The 13,424-nt window shown below is 50.2% G+C and overlaps 1 protein-coding gene across 1 annotated transcript; it reads left to right on the top strand.

Moving 5' to 3' along the window:
* Window positions 1-551: 551 nt before the first annotated feature.
* On the top strand, window positions 552-5,361 carry MMGT1 (membrane magnesium transporter 1). The gene is made up of 4 exons (XM_051785056.1): window positions 552-694; window positions 1,246-1,298; window positions 2,121-2,224; window positions 3,106-5,361. The coding sequence occupies exons 1-4, from the start codon at window positions 613-615 to the stop codon at window positions 3,266-3,268; spliced, it is 402 nt and encodes a 133-aa protein (XP_051641016.1). The 5' UTR covers window positions 552-612; the 3' UTR covers window positions 3,269-5,361.
* The last annotated feature ends 8,063 nt before the right edge of the window (window positions 5,362-13,424 follow it).

The following is a 13,424-nucleotide window of genomic DNA, read 5'->3' as shown; positions in this document are numbered from 1 at the left end:
GGTAAACTTCCCACTTTGTTTACCAAGAAATAGAGAGGATTCGTGCAGCCGGTGGGGCAAGGGCTGCAATAAATGCCACAGTGGTCAGTTTAAAGGTGATTTCTAGGAATCGCCCTCAAAGAATTGCTTCTGTGCCTCTTATCTTTGTGCCTTGGGGGCATGGAGGAACCAGGATGCTTGGCTGCGTGGGACCCTCGGGCGTCCTTGCTTTGCCCCAAGCCTGGCTCTGACAGGAGCGTCTCCCTGCTCGTGCTGTGCATCCCTTGACACCGTTTTTTTCTTGCACCGGTTCCTCAAGCTTTGAGGTCAAACACGCGGAAAACGGGAATTACCCCGGACCCCCATGGCCCCGGAAGGGATCCGGTGGAGGGAGCGGGCCTGGTCCCGGGCCCTACAGTTCCGTTGTCCCTCCACCGCCCCCTGGGACCGTCCCGAGGTCCATCGCGACCACTCGGATTTTCGCAATGACGGCGCGTGGGAAAGCGGCGGGGTGGCCACGCCCTTTTCTGGAGGAAACCACGCCTCTTTTTGCACGGCCCCGCCCCCGGGCGCGGCCCCGCCCCGCCCTCGGTGACGCCATCAGCGCGCGCCGGGGGCGCGCTGTCGGCGGCGATGGCGGCGGGGTCGGTGTGGAAGGGGCTGGTGGGGCTCGGCCTGTTCGCGCTCGCACACGCGGCCTTCTCGGCGGCGCAGCGTGAGTCACCGCCGGGGCCGCGGGGCGGGGGCAGCCGGGGCACCCGCACCGCCACACGGCCGCCGGGGAGCTCCCGGGGCGGTGGCCGGGCCCGGCAGCACCATCATCCTCATCCTCACCATGATCATCCTCATTCTTATCATGATCATCCTCAGCCTCGGCGGCAGGGGCGGCCCTGCCCGTGCGGGACGGGCTGCGGGGAGAGCGGGGCTGGGGACTCACCGGGGGCAGCGCGGGGATCGTCCCCTGCGGGCGTCGCGGCAGCCGAGGAGGGAAGGAGGGAATGGGAGAGGGAAAGAGGGAGGGAAAGGGTGGCTGCCTCTCGGCCCCCCGCTGCCTCCTGGCCCCACACCCCGCCTCCCTGCTGCCTGCCCGGGGCCGGGGCCAGTCGTGCTCCGGAGCAGCGGGGTCACAGCGGGGCCGGGGGCAGCCCAGATCGGGCTGACACGTGTCTCAGAGCCACGGCCGGTTCTCGTGGGGGGGTTGTGCTGCTGGGCTGTGTGTTTGCGCGTACAGAGTGATTGGTGCATGTGTGTGTTTCTGTTTTGTAGATCGTTCGTACATGAGGTTGACAGAGAAGGAAGATGAAACGTTGCCCATAGATGTAAGTTTTTGTCATGTTTGAAAGGTGTAGCTGTGGGGATGGTTTGGTCTCTCTCTATTTTTTATTTTTTTTAGTGTGGTAGGCAAGGTCAAAATAGTTTTTAAATTGCACTTTCATTCAAGCTCCCTCTCTCAAAAAGAACCACATTTTCCATCCCAGCTTCCTGGGTATGTCATACCTGTCAGAGAGAAGAAGCTCAAGGTCCAAACCTCCCTCTCTTTCTTCAGAATTACCCTGGGGCACCTTGTCCAGGATTCCCTGAACGTAGCTCAGGGAGCTTTTGCATCCATCTCCTCCTTTGCAGCACAAACACCCTCCTCCCTCTGGCTTGTGTTTATCCATTGTGACCATGTGCCTGTTTGATCCCAGCACAGCCTGCTTCAGGAAGGGGGGTTCTTATTTGCTCAGTTTTTGAATTCCACTTCAGTTATCTGTTCCCTTTTTGCTTAATCAGAAGGGCAGGGAGATCAGGTGCCAGGGGCAGCCTGGCACAGCCTGTGCTGGCAGCTGGCACGTTCCTCAGGGGAGTTGGGATCCTGGAGTGCACAGAAACATGGTGTTTGGGCTCGGGACATTACCGAGGAGCCGTGTGGGTCGATTCAGCTGGTGCAGCTCGGACCCAAGCTTGGGCAGCTGGAGCTCTGCCAGGGCTTTGCTGTGCTCCTTCCGTGCCTCAGTTTCTCCACTGCTGGGTTGCCCACCCCTGCATGTGCTGTCATGGGGTGAAAAGCACTAGAGACACTGTGTAGGAGCTGAGATGTTTGGGTGAACGTGAAGAACCCCCAGTGATGCGTGTGCTGCTCTGTGCTCCCTCTGTTGCAGATAGTCCTGCAGACCCTGCTGGCCTTCGCAGTCACCTGCTATGGGATAGCACATATTGCAGGAGAGTTCAAAGACATGGATGCCACTTCAGAACTAAAAAATAAGTATGTTTTATATCTTCGTTTTGTAAACACTGGTATCTGCTACTCACTGTACAAACTGCACACTGAAATAGCTTGGTTTTAGTTCAGTTTTTGAATGCATGTTGTAGTCAGGAGCACTGAGAGGAACAGCTGGGAAAGCCAACAGTGAGAGAGTTAGCTAATAGGAACAAATTAAAGAAACTTTGTGCTTTTCCTCATCCAAAATCCTGCTGTGCAGAGTTGGTGGAGGAACGAAATGTGTACGAGGGAAGTAGAGCTGAGGAATCACAAACTGCTGTCGTGACATGGTCTCACAGACTGCAGGGCCCGGCCCACCCTCTGTTTGTGTCTGTTCCTTCACAAGAGCCTGAGTTATTTGAATCTTACACTGAACTATTCAAGGCAGAACATCTGAAAGGCTTTGAGAGAATAAGAGATTTTGGAAAGGATATGAAATTGGACGGGCAGATGTGGCTTCTCTGGCTATTTCCAAAGACACAGGAGTGTGTGGAAAGTAAACAAGTTGACATGGGTGTATTTCAGAGCATTCACCTTGAGGTGAATGACTTCAGCTTGAGGCACCCAAAGGGATGGAAAGCTGACAAGGTGTTAACACAAGTGACAGCTGAACAAAGGCTGGTATGTGGTGTGCACATGCAGCACTCCACAGGCTGCCCCTGAGCTCGAGGAAAGGAAGGGAAAGTGTGATGTGGACATTTTGTGGTATTTTTCACAATTGGCTTTGTATTTCCTCTGTTTTAGTTTAGGAAACTTAGAAAATGAGCAGATTTGGGTTGAAAGCTTGTATTTCTGTGTCTCAAGCCAATAAACCCCAGACTGACTCTTATAAACTCCCTGCTCCAAAAGAGTATTAACCTTGGCTTTTTACATTTATTTTGAAGGACATTTGACACGTTAAGGAACCATCCGTCTTTTTATGTATTTAATCATCGTGGTAGAGTATTGTTCCAGTCCCCAGACACAGTGAATTCTTCTTCAAACCAAGATGCTTTGTCATCCAGCTCGGCACTGAAATTTCGAAAACTTGAACCTCTGCGCCGCTAAGACTTTTACAGATCCTACCAATAACCCAGGACACTGAGATGTAATATTCAAGTCGGGGATGTAAACACTTTTTTAATTTCTGGAGCAGTATTTATATTGATCTTCCAGACTTTATAAAGTATATATATATATAAATATATATATATAAACTAATGACCTTCTTTGTACACTGTTAATGAGAATGACCGAATTATGGATTGGCAATGCAGTGTAAATTCTACAGTTATGCTGTGAAACACATCTCCAAAAGTTTCAGATATTAAAATGAGTTGCAGCTGACTTAACTTCAGTTAAAACAAAAAGCAAGCTAGTTTTTCCTGCAGTTGGTGTCCTTTGACAGGAGGGAATGTTTGAGTGTATTTATTTTCTCGGTTTGCTTGCGCTACAGTCTGTGGAGCCCCTCGGAAATGCTGTGTGCACTGCTTCACTGAACAGCAGGAAAAGGGGCAGCATCTCCTGTCCCTAGAATGCCTGTGGGACACCTGCACGGTGTGGCAGGGGAAGTCAGAAAGATTGCTTTTGGTTTTATATTTTTTACAATGCTAAAACACAGTTGTGTGAAGGTTGGTTTTTTCCCCTGGTTTTTCATTATCACGTAATTTCCTTGTTGCCCTCCTTTGTTTTATGTAAGTGTCTGATGTTGTCCCCCTGTGCCTGGGCTGTGGCTGGGCTTTGGTGCTTGTGCTGGGGAGGCAGCTCACACAGATAATCCACCACGCTCTGTCTTCACCCACTGTATCCGTGTTCCCCGGTTGTGAACATGGCAATGTTGAACATTGTGAACATGCTGAACTGTGTGTTGGCACCAGGAACAAGCTCCAAGTCATCTTCTCTGAGAAGTGTTTAAGTATCATTAAGAACTATCCCTTCTGTCAGTGGTCCAGCACTTTGCTCTGTTTGCTGGCAGTAGTCCAGGTCATGGGACAACTCCCCCTTTCTCTGCCAACACAGCCTTTCACTTTGATTTCTCCAGCTGAGCCCTTGATTTAAGATTACTGTCTTGATTTCATGTATTAGAACAGATTATACAGTCCTTAACTCTTACTCACATCTAAATTCTCATCTCCCCTTGGGGCTGAATCAATGCTAAAATCTATCTTGGTCTGGCATTTCTCCTCCCTGATGTAGCAAAGGGAGGGTGGGTTGAGATACTGGTGGGGCCAACGAGAATTTTGCCTGGTCTGAGGATGTCTCACTGCCACAGTGGAAACTCAGCCTTTTATCTTGGCATCTGTTAGGTTATTTGTTGGGTGGGTTCTGTTGTTGTTTTTTTTGGTTTTTTTTTTAAACTGCTAAGAACTGTCAAAGGCAAAAAGCTTGGCAAAAGTACTGTGTAAACCGAAGCCTCTTTTTCTAGCTCTGCCCGTCCTATGGAGTGGGTGCCCCAGTGCTCGAGCAATACCCATAGCTGCTGCTCTACAATCACTCCTAAGCATCTGGGTGTGGTTGGAAAGGGTTACTCTGCCAGCTGAAAGTGTCTGAGCTGCAGGATTACTTCCTAAAGTGTCCCGATTCCCCCCGGCTGGTGTCACAAATCAGCTCCTGCCAGCTGCCGTCACCAAAGGCCTCAAATAATAGGTGTCAGGTCATCTCTCCATTGTGGACAGAGCTCTTTCCTTGGGGAACAGGGCTGCTGTGCAGCAGCTGCTGCACAGAGGGAAGAGCTGAACATTGGCTAGGTGACCTTGTGAGGCAGAAGAGAGACAGAATTAGCAGAGGGAGGGAGAAGCACAGCAGGAGGTCAGTAACCACTGTGCCAGACGGGTCCTGCAGCCATGGTTGGCAGTGAGGGTTCGCAGAGGGTCTTAGAGCAGAGCTGTTCACCCAGAACATCCAAGAAGCCCCATTTCTGCTGCTGTAAGGCCACGAGGACCTGCCTGAGGCAGGAGGTGCTGCTGTGGGACAAGGGGGTGGAGAACATCACCTGCTGCTTGGAGCAGGTCCTGCTGGGAACACCCTGTGCGCTGCATCAGGGCCCTGCTCATGATGAGTAGCCTCACTCTGCAGCAGCAATGGTTGTATCACAAAGCTGTACAAATTATTTTTTCTTATTGATCTCACAATGTCAAATAAAAATTGATATCCTTAAAGTGTTTATTTGTTTATTTCTGACCATTCTGGAGCCTGCTGCCACAAATCCCTGGTGAGTGACTATTTAAAAGTAACTGCCTAGCACTGACATGAAGTGATTGCCTTAATTACGGCAGCTCTGTGTGAAAGTGCTGCCTGGCCTGGTGTTCATTACTGGGAGATAGGATCAGTAGGGGGGATCAAAATAGCTGCAAGTAGCTGAGTAAAACATTTAGGAGGGAAATGCTACCAGCCTGGGGATCTGCCTGCCTTGGAGGCTCCCCATCATCCTAACTGGCAGAGCTGACATATTTTCTGTCTTCAATTTAACCACAGTAAAGGCTTTTCCACCATGTGCTAATCCCCTGCCAGCCCACAGGACAGGCTCCTGCAAGGTCTGGTATTGCAACAGTCACTGAGGGAAACATTCAGGCTGCTCCCAGGGTTGGTGACAGTTAAAATCCTGGACTTGAGCAAGATCACTTTTCACTCCTTGCTCTGCTTTTCTGTTTGGGGGGGGGAAGAGGAGGGAGGGGGTTGAAAAGTTGCCAAAGAACTAGAGGAGTTTGCTTAACCACAGCATCCACCAGGATTGCACCACAGAGAGCAGCAGACTCACCCTTCATCTCCTTTCTACACTGCTGCAGCTCCACGTTCAGCACAGAATATGAGGGTGTAAAACACCAACAGTGTTTCAAGAAGGGGCACCTTAACCAACTCCCAAACCCATCTCGTGCTTACCTTGCAGTGTGTGGTTCTTCACAGAAGAGCTTTTCTTCTTCAAAAGTAAAGCAAAAGTTCAGCCAAGAGCTTCTTGGATTAGACAGAATAGTTTCAGCCTCACCCAGAGCACACTTACAGCCACCACGTGATGGCTTTGGCTACAGGCCATGATATTTCTACTACATTAAATACTAAAAAAAAATATGTGCTGGTAATTTCCATTCGTAGCTGAAGTAGCAGGTTTAATCTGCATTAATTTTGCTGGATTTTTCTACTACTCCAGTGAGATCTCAGTGGGGCATTTTTGTTTGCTTAAATCTGAGGAGGGAGGGAGTTGTTTAGGCCCTTGCAGACAAGAGGACAAGGCCCATGGTTTGTGTCGGAGAGGCCAGGCTGGAAGTGCAGCTGGCAGAAAGCTGTTTTCCTAGAGAGTCAGTGAGGGCTGAACTGCAGCACTGTGTGTGGAAATCACTCCTGGTCACACATCTGACAGCTGTGGAGGAGCTTCGTGCGGCCCCTCCACACGTCGGCAGAGATGGAGCACTGGAGCCATCGCTGCTTCCTGAGACCCAGCCCTGCCCCTGTGCCCTCTCCCCACTGCTGCCCAGAGCTGGGTCAAAGTGGATAACACCCCATTTCCACTGCTCTGGAGCACCCACCCACCCTGGAGAAAGCAGGGAATGGTGATGACTTTCTAACTGTTTTTGGCTTCCTTATCACTCACTTCCCATGCTCCAGGTTCCCTCGCCCATCACCACACTGCAGCAGAGCTGCCCTTCAGTGTCTCTGACACCTTCAGTGAGGACATTAGCTGTATGGACATCCTCCATCTGGACACAGCCCCCCCTTTCCCCACCATTTCTGCTCCCTTTTGGGATCACCTGCCCCAAAAGGCAGCCATTTTCCACCAGACCATCCAGGAAGGCTGAGCTTCATCCTGCAGCATCCGGGGCCACAGCGCTGCCCCCGAGCTCCCTGTGGGAAGTCACCCAGCAGGGCAGGGAAGCTGCAGCTCACTCTGCAGTTCCCTGCTGTCCCAGGCACTGCTGTGCAGAGCTGGCAGCCTGCCTGTGGAGGGGAAGGGCAAAGCAAGGCTATTTTGAATGTTAAACAAGCAGAAAAAACTTTGGTACCAGCTTTCCACGGCTGGCACTAACAGCAAAGGCAAAACACTCCTTGGATTTGGCCTTGAGGTTCACCTTGAAGCCATAATCACCAGGGCCAGAACCCCGGCGGAAATAAATCTGGTATTCCGGCAGGTAAAAGCCTTTTAATCAGCCCCAGGTTGGTCTCAGTGACACAATGTCATTTCAAAACACTTCAGACTGCGATGAAAGCTACATCCTTAAAATGGCAGCTAATTAATTTTCCTGTCCTGCTAACTTAATCCTTTTTCCAGCCAAGAAACGGGAGTTCACGGAGCAGCGATGCAGCTGGAGCCTGGCAGCACAAGCAGGAACACGAGCCCCAGGGCTCCTTGGCAGGAGCCCAGGCTGTGCAGTGTCACGGCTTCCCAGGCCATTTTAATAGGAAGGGAGAGGGAGGGAAAAAATAAATTAAAAGGTGACATTTTGATTATCAAACCAGTGGCTTGTCCTATGCCAATGGTCCTGGGGAACCCACAGGCCCCCACACAGACAGATGTGGCTCTTTATTCCCAGTTCATATCCCAGTGGAACCCTCGCTGCCAGGCAGAGCACCCAGCGCTGACAGTGCCCTCCCTGCCCAGACTGGTGCTGGCTGAACCAGTTTCCCTGGGATCTGCCAGAGGCATGTGGTGCTGCAGGGGCACTTCACTTTGGATTTAAGAAAAAAAAAAGGCCAAAAAAAGGCCAAAAAAAAGAAAAAGCAGGGAAAGAGAAAAACTCCCCCTCCTCCCCCAAGGTATTTGTGCTGGGTATTTCAGAGCTGTTCAGGGCCAGACATGGAAGGCCAGTGCTGACGTCCTCAGAGCCCCAGGCTACTCCATCATCCCCTGTCCCTGCCCCAGGAGGTCTCTGCTGCAGTGCAGGGTGCAGGAGGAACATCCTGTGCACACGGTAATTTATTCCCCCATTCTGGACACAGAAGTGTACAGAAGACACTTGTATCCCAAAGGAGTCTCGGAGCAGCTAGTCTGGGAGATGCCCCAAAGAGAGGCTTCTCTTCCCCACATCCACACCAAGCTGTCATTCCCTGGACTACTTCCAGAGCCCCTGAGGCACCCACAGGCTTGGGTTGATCCCCCAACCCCACAGTAAGACACCACCTCCCCAGCACAACACAAAGCACATGGAGGGGAGAGAGGGGGCCAAATAACGCCCCCTCCTTCCCCAAGGCCACCCCCCTGCTCTGATTTGCAGGCTCTGGTCACACACAGATCTCTGCTGAGGCATCCTGGAGAAAGCGGTGCCATTTCAATGTCAAAGTCACCACTATTACTCTGAAGCAGGAGCCATCTGCTCCTTCCACACCTGTGTGAATATGGCAGCTTCAGATCACAAAGGAAAAGCCACAGCAGAGTGAGGTCCACATTTACCTCCTGTGGAAGGGACACACATATCCTACAGGGTGCAACAGGACCGGTTAACAAACCCAGGTCTGCAAGTACGGCCACGCTGATGCCCTGGGTTGGCCAGGGAGGACAACCTTGTTAATAGACAGGCTGAGATGTCTCCCAGCACAGCACGATGTGGGCACTGGGCAGGGGAGGCCTGCAAGGCACTCTCCTCTCTGCCTTTGCTTCTTGTGCTCGGGTAGCAACTGCAGAGCTTGAAAAGGCAGAAGTGAGGGCTCAACCCCAGCACGTTCTGGGGAGCCAAGCAATGGGACACTCTGCAGAGATCAGCCAGTGTGCAAGTTAAAACAGGAGCACTAAGGGGTGAGTCACATCAGATCAGCTTCAGACAGAGCAGAGTCCACCAGCATCACAATACCCCTCACAAGGCACTGCCACCAGCCTCGTGTTGAGCACACAACCAGCCTCGTGCTGAGCACACAACCAGCCTCCCAGAGATATAACCTTGGTGCAAGTCTCCACCCTTCAGAGGAGCTCCCCACCCACGTGTCCATGCCCAAGGATGAACAGGGCAAGGCTTTCACAGGTGTTTTCAACCTCTTACTGGTTTCCCATCATGACAAGAGCTGTCCCTTCTCCTCTCCTTGCTTTCACAGCCCCCACTTGCCTCAGCAGAGCGGGCACTCTGAGTCCAGGGGTGCAAGGCAGACCCCAGGAAGGAGAGCCTGCTGTGCTCACATCTGCAGGAACGCAGGGTTTGGCCACCCAGAACCCTGACAAAAACCAGCTTTTGGCTGCCCCATGAGGTCAGAACCTCCCTGGGGCCCTGTTGTGTGAGAAAAGGCATCATTCACCCTATTATCCACTTCCCATCATAGCCTGGGCCGTGACTCACCAGCAACTGCCTTTCCTGCAGGGAATTCACAGCCCGTTCCCAGGAGTGGGTCTGACCCGGTTTCACCTGCTGGAGCTGCAGGGGCTCGGCAGCAGCAGCTTGGTGAGATTCTTCCCTAATCCCTCACCAGCACCGAGCCCCAGCACGTCCTGCCCACATCCAGCCCCCAGCAAGCCAAACGCTGCCACTGCACACTGGTGTTCCTGTTCTCTGACAACACTCCCACGGGAGGATTTGCTGGATGTGATTCACCTAAAGCAGCTTCTTCCAGAACTCCCGAGTCTCCTACCTGTCTCCCTTTTCCACTAACAATCATTTTGGAGAGTGGCTTCTAAGCTCTGTCTGTTCTCTGAGCGCAGAGGGAGGAGCCCTGAATCCAGGGATGCCAGTGCAATTTCAAAATACACTGGGAAAGGAAAGGCACTGGAGCAGCCTGGATCAGAAGCCAGAACTCTTTTTAAAGAGGCAGCACCACCACCAGTGCCCACAGGCTTGGGCAGCTTCTCTACATCACTCCTATCTCCCTCTTTCCAAGCTCCTGCTTTTTTCCAGCTTTACAAGCACACTTCCAGCAAAAGGCACCTCCTTCAGCCACCTCTGTGTGGAAGCCATAGGGAAGCCACAGGGAGCCTGTCCTGTCCCCATCCCATGCTGCTCGCATGCTAGACCCAGGCTGGCAGGTGGAAGAGCTCAGGGAGGAAGGAGCCCACTGACACACACAAGAGCCCAGCAGTTAGTGTGTTGGGTGGGATTGTGGTGGGATTGTCCACACCAGGGAAATAATTCAAGTTTACAAGACCAAATTAGGGCACAGGTTTTATAATAATCTTTGCTAGTGACACACTATATGACCTTGGGTAAGTCCCTCCATCCATCTCTAAAGACTCTCTCAGAGGAGAGCCACAGGACTTTAATTAGCAGTCCTAAAAGTGCTCGAGATAGTTTGTCTCTCTTCCAAAATAACCAACTGCATATGAATTGGAACAACCTTATTTTCAAATTCTGCAAGCAACTGGGATCCAGGCTGCTCTCAGATCAGTCACTTCAACAACATAATCAAAGTTAAATGTGCCAGCTGTGCATGAAGGGTTTTAATATGCTGCACAGACTGGAAAACAGCTCAAAGAACCAATGCTATTTTTCCATGGCTGGGATGTCACTGTTGAGCAGCTGCATTATAATCATCCGCAATCAGCAAAATGCCTTTTTTTTTAATCACTTTGCAATCTTGGGGAAGAGGGCTCATTTTTATTTCTGTCCTACTTAGGAGAGCACCCTCAAGCCCTGAGGCACCCACTGCCAAGAGATCAGACAGCTACTACAGCAGCGTGTGCTGATCAGAGACCTCTGGCTGCCCATGATGGAACCCCAAACACACTGACAGGCTCCTGCCCAGACAGTAACTGCTCACACTGACAACACCACCTCAAGAAACAGTAAGTGCATTTCCACAAATCCAGCAAAAATTCAGCTCCAGCTGCCTCTTGTCACACATTCAAGACCTGGGATGGTTCCAGAGCAGAGTCCCTGCCTGTGGAAAACCCAAGCACAGCCCAGCATCCTTCTCTACCTCTGCACAAGCACATGGGTCACAGCTGCAAGATGAAGCAAGAGGGGAAGTCTCCCAAACCCATCCTTTACAAAAGGCTGAACCTCTCTGATACATTCTACATATTAAACATTTACAAATAAAGTTTGGAGAAAATGACAGGAAACAGGCTGACCACATAAAAAATGCTTTGCCCTTTTAACTACTGAAGTGCTTTATAACCCTCTCCTCCTGTTCACCATCCTGCAGGGCTGTATTTTTCAAACAGGCACACACCATGAGGATGATTCCTAAATAGCTCTGTCCCTCCTGCCAGGCTGCTCAGCAGTGGTGAGTGGAGCACTGGGATACAGCAAATTGCCAGAGTTGTCCAATGTTTTAAGGGACATTATGCAAGACTGTCTGCATTAGAGGAGTGACAGTGACTGACATGACAGCAAGCATATATAATTGCCAAGGATCCAGCTACTTCCACTGCAGTTGGAGCTGATCCAGGACTAGGAATTAGCTGTGAAATTCCCATTGCAGATGTGAAGATAAAACTTCCCCAAGCTCTCCAAAAAAACAGATCTCCAGTAAAACTCTGATCAGAGGTTTCCATTTCACTGCCTTTCCCAAGCCAAACTATTCTTTTGGAATTCACCATAAATTGTTTGAGAGTTTCAGCCCAAGCTCAAAATCTTAAATATGCAGTTGTTTTGAGAGCTTCCCAACTCCTGCTTTGGGGTGACACTGTTTTCCTTACATGGTACCAGAAGTCCCCATTCCTGGCAAAGCCATCTGGCTTCCACTGCCTATGGAAATACCCTCCAGTGCATTTACCACGAGGCTGTACAACAGTTTAACTCCTTCCTTGGCACATTCTTCTTCTGAACACTCAGGAATCAGCTGTTCAAGGTACCAGACTGGTGCTACCAGACCCGAGAAGCATCTCACTGAACCACCTTCACAGCGCACAAGCAATGGCTGCTTTTCCCACTGACTCTTCCCACAACTCCTGCCTGAACTCCCAGCTCAGGGTTCCCCTGCCACGCTGGTTTAGCCAATACCAAGAGACAACAACAGCAACAAACACAACACAGAATGAGAGAAGAAAACCACCAGTGGATAAAGCCAAGCTAGCAGTCTACTTTCACGGATGAAACAACGCGCTGGGTTGCAGCTGAAATGGAATGGAGAAGTTCAGGAAAGTCCAGCATTTTTTGTTTAGTCTGCCCTCCTCAAAATGATCACAAGATTCAGATTTAGAATACAGCTTAACAAGTCCTGCACGCCACAAGATTGTTGCTAAATCCCAAGGCATTATCCTTCTCCAGTTTCTTCTCTTTCCACTTCAGACAGACTTCAACTTGTTTTTCCAAACCTGAAAGCAGCAGCTCCTTTTAAATCCTCTGACTTAACATCCTTTCTTCAGATCTCTGCCAAACCTCCTTTCTGCCAGACTTGAAGTGTCTTTGGCCCTGTTTTCAGCTTAAATAGGTTGCACATTCTTCAAGACAAGCGCTCTTGAGTCCATTTGCTTAAGGTGTGATGCTGCCATGTTCCTAGTATGAAGCACTGTAGTTGAGCTTTGTAGTTATTTTTAAGTTTGTTTCTGTTAGGCAATGCATTTCCTCTTGTATTTTTCCATCAGAAGTTCCTCAGTAGATTTTAAAGAACAGAACAAACTCAAACAAACTCAATACCCTACACTGCTGCCATTTCAGCCAGCCAGTTTAGAGGTAGAACCTGGAGAAAACTATTAGAAGAAAAATAAAGAACAAAAGTGGGGTTTGGGGGGTATTTTTAGTTTCCTACAAAGGGAGACATACAATTGCTTGACCACAGCAAAGTCAAGCACAGCACAGTAACAGCCTCCACAGCTGTTATTTTGGAAGACAACAATCACTTTCTGATGCTGGTTAAACCTGGGCAAGAATACACTTGACAAATGCACTTAGCTTAGGAGAAAAACTCCTTGATGTTTATATAGGAAATAATAAAGATAACATGCAATGAGGCCTAGTTAAGAGAGGGTCAGAAAATGGAAGCAGCAGAATATATCCAGGTATCCAGACTCCAAAGCACCACACAGCCTTTCTACCCACAACAGGAAGGCAAGCACTAAATTTGTTAATCTTGATTGTTAAACAATGCTCCTTATAGGAGACACAGAGCTGTAATTTTTCCCCTAGTTCCCAACATTCCAGTTTAAATGTGGCACATTACTTCAACCTTAGGCAAGAGCTCAAAAACGTAAGTTCGAGGAGAGCACAAACAGCTTCCAATTCCTGTATGTATCATGGAGTTGTCCTGTCTCCTGAGGAACACTCCTGTGCAGGGGCTGTTGTACAGACCAGACAGGCCCTGTAAGGCAGCTGTAGCTGCTGGGTCATGGTCTGTACCAGGAAAGGCAAGGCCTGACACCAGCGTGACCCCTCCT

This window comes from Manacus candei, unplaced genomic scaffold, assembly GCF_025592945.1.
Source record: "Manacus candei isolate 608988 ecotype Guabito, Panama unplaced genomic scaffold, ASM2559294v1 h1tg000003l, whole genome shotgun sequence".
Classification (NCBI taxonomy): domain Eukaryota; kingdom Metazoa; phylum Chordata; class Aves; order Passeriformes; family Pipridae; genus Manacus; species Manacus candei.
Note: the sequence above shows the minus strand (reverse complement) of the source record. Positions and strands in the feature narration are given on the sequence as shown.

Coding starts and splice junctions, on each gene's coding strand:
- MMGT1 (XM_051785056.1), top strand. CDS start 613: ATGGCGGCGGGGTCGGTGTGGAAGGGGCTGGTGGGGCTCGGCCTGTTC. Junction 695..1,245: donor GGCCTTCTCGGCGGCGCAGC/GTGAGTCACCGC, acceptor TCTGTTTTGTAG/ATCGTTCGTACATGAGGTTG. Junction 2,225..3,105: donor ACTTCAGAACTAAAAAATAA/GTATGTTTTATA, acceptor TTTATTTTGAAG/GACATTTGACACGTTAAGGA.